Source organism: Quercus suber, unplaced genomic scaffold, assembly GCF_002906115.3.
Source record: "Quercus suber isolate HL8 unplaced genomic scaffold, Cork oak 2.0 scaffold_258, whole genome shotgun sequence".
NCBI lineage: Eukaryota > Viridiplantae > Streptophyta > Magnoliopsida > Fagales > Fagaceae > Quercus > Quercus suber.
Window position 1 is genome coordinate 1 of NW_027069714.1, and position 2249 is coordinate 2249.

The window sequence follows — 2249 nt, forward strand, 5'->3', positions numbered from 1 at the left end:
TGAGTTAAAAGACTTTTACTATTCATCAAAAACTACCTCATTTAACAAAAGATATTTTATTCGTTTGGCACAAATGTGCATAGTAGGTCTAGAGCCCACGATCTCAACCTACATTCCCTTATTATGGAAGGAGAAAACATATTTGAGCTAGAAATTATTGACACATGTTCTCATTTCATTCCATCTCCTCTTTGTATTCTTTCTTTAAAATCTCTCAACCTTAAAACTCTCAAACATATAATTTTATTCTCTTTACAAGATGTGAGCTTATCTATTTTAACCCTATGTTACCTGTTTGGCTGTTTTATTACTTGAATCTATGCTTATACATAAATCAAAGTTTTGGTTTAAGTTACTTAAGAAATGAGTAGCTCCCACAGGATGTGGACAAGTTGCTAAAGGAGCAAAACGTTTAATTGAGAACATTAATTAATAAGTGAGCACGGTTCTTTTCATTAAAAAATAAAAAATAAAAGAAACAGATGTGACCTTCAAGCACTTTGTGCATGAGAAGGTGCTTATTCAACTACAAGGCCTTTGTCATATTTCTTTTGAATTTAAATATTAGTTTTATTTTGTAAGACCATCTATTAATAATGTTGATTAACAAAGTAAGCTAAAAATTTATAATTATTGAGTGAGTATTCACTTTAGATGTTTAGACTGTCTCGAAGTAGGTCTTGATTCCCTCGAAACAACCAACAATCCAATTGGGTTCATAACACATTTTTTGGGTGCTAAATTTGTTAGGAATAAAAATTTTTAGAATAGTTGATGAATTTCATCTTAAAGCGCATTTAATGGGGCACTATTTGTTTTGGTCCAGTGTATGTGGTTTTGAAGGAAATTAGATTGAAAAGTTTTTTTTTTTTTTAGATAAATTTATTTTAAAGAAAATATAAAAGTAGAATGTCTTATTTTATAAACATTTTACCAAAAGTTGAAGATATATTTCAATACCACGCAAAAATGTAGTCCAAAGAAAAAATCCTTTTAAATGAAGGTTCGGTCACATAAATAGTATTAGACGGTGCTCTTTCGGTCCAGCCCGGGAACCAGTAAACCAAATAACTAACACCGACTGGTCACATTCGAAACTCACATGATAAAAACTTGATCAGTTCAGTCAAGAAGACCGACAAGAGTCTCTCAAATATTGAGATTTGAAAGGCAAAGAAATGGCAGGAGGAGCAGGAAGGTACAGTCTAAACCCAAGATCCAAGTCCCCAATCCTCCTCATTTTTCTCTCTCTCTTCGCTATCTCCGTCCTCTTCTTCCTCTTCTCTCTCTCCCCCAGTACCCAACCCGACTACAACTACCCTCACCCGACCCGATCACCCGAGATTTCCTTCGTCGCTTCCTTAGAAGACTTCCTCGCTCACCGCGCCCCGAAACCCCGCTCCGACGACACCGTTTCCGCAAACGACAACACCGACGACGTCGTTAGAGCACTGGACGACTCGATGTATACGATAGAGACTGAGAGATTGGTGCATGGAGATTCGTACTACCCTTTCTCCACGCCGATTAGGGTTTACGTCTACGAAATGCCGAGCAAGTTCACCTACGATCTACTTTGGCTGTTTCGTAACACTTATAAGGACACCTCTAATCTCACCTCCAATGGCAGCCCCGTCCACCGCTTGATCGAACAGGTTCCTCAATTTTTGCTTTTTGCTTTTTTTTTTTTTTTTTTGAAAAAATCGTATTTTGATCTGTTTGGTTGCTGAGAAAATGAAAATATTGGATGCAGCATTCGGTGGATTACTGGCTGTGGGCGGATCTGATTGCGCCGGAATCGGAGAGGTTGTTGAAGAATGTGGTGAGAGTTAATAAGCAGGAAGAGGCTGATCTTTTCTACATACCTTTCTTCACTACGATAAGCTTCTTCTTGCTCGAGAAACAACAGTGCAAAGCGCTTTACAGGGTGTGAGTGCTCCTTCAAGGTTTTACTTTATTTATTGCTCTGCATTGTTCCTAATTTGTTAAAAAATTTAAGATTTTTTATTTATTTATTTTTGTGTGTGTATAGAGGATTTGATGCTAGGTGTGTAGGTTAAGATTATTGAATGATTGTGCTTTCAAAGTATTGGTTTTGAACAATTGTTAAGTAAGCTTAACCTACAAATGTGGTTAAAGCTTCATCCTTAAGCTACTTAAGGTTGAAATTATTGTGTTCATCATTCTTCAATTTATTGAAGATTTTTCTTTGATTGAGTGTAGCGGAAATGAGAATGTTAAGATAGATT

The 2249-nt window shown here is 36.2% G+C and overlaps 1 protein-coding gene across 1 annotated transcript; it reads left to right on the top strand.

The window, feature by feature from the left end:
• The first annotated feature begins 961 nt into the window (after positions 1-961).
• LOC136070757 (uncharacterized) lies at positions 962-1966 on the top strand. The gene is made up of 2 exons (XM_065781143.1): positions 962-1655; positions 1754-1966. Exons 1-2 carry the CDS (start codon positions 1179-1181, stop codon positions 1931-1933), a joined length of 657 nt encoding a protein of 218 aa, XP_065637215.1. The 5' UTR covers positions 962-1178; the 3' UTR covers positions 1934-1966.
• The last annotated feature ends 283 nt before the right edge of the window (positions 1967-2249 follow it).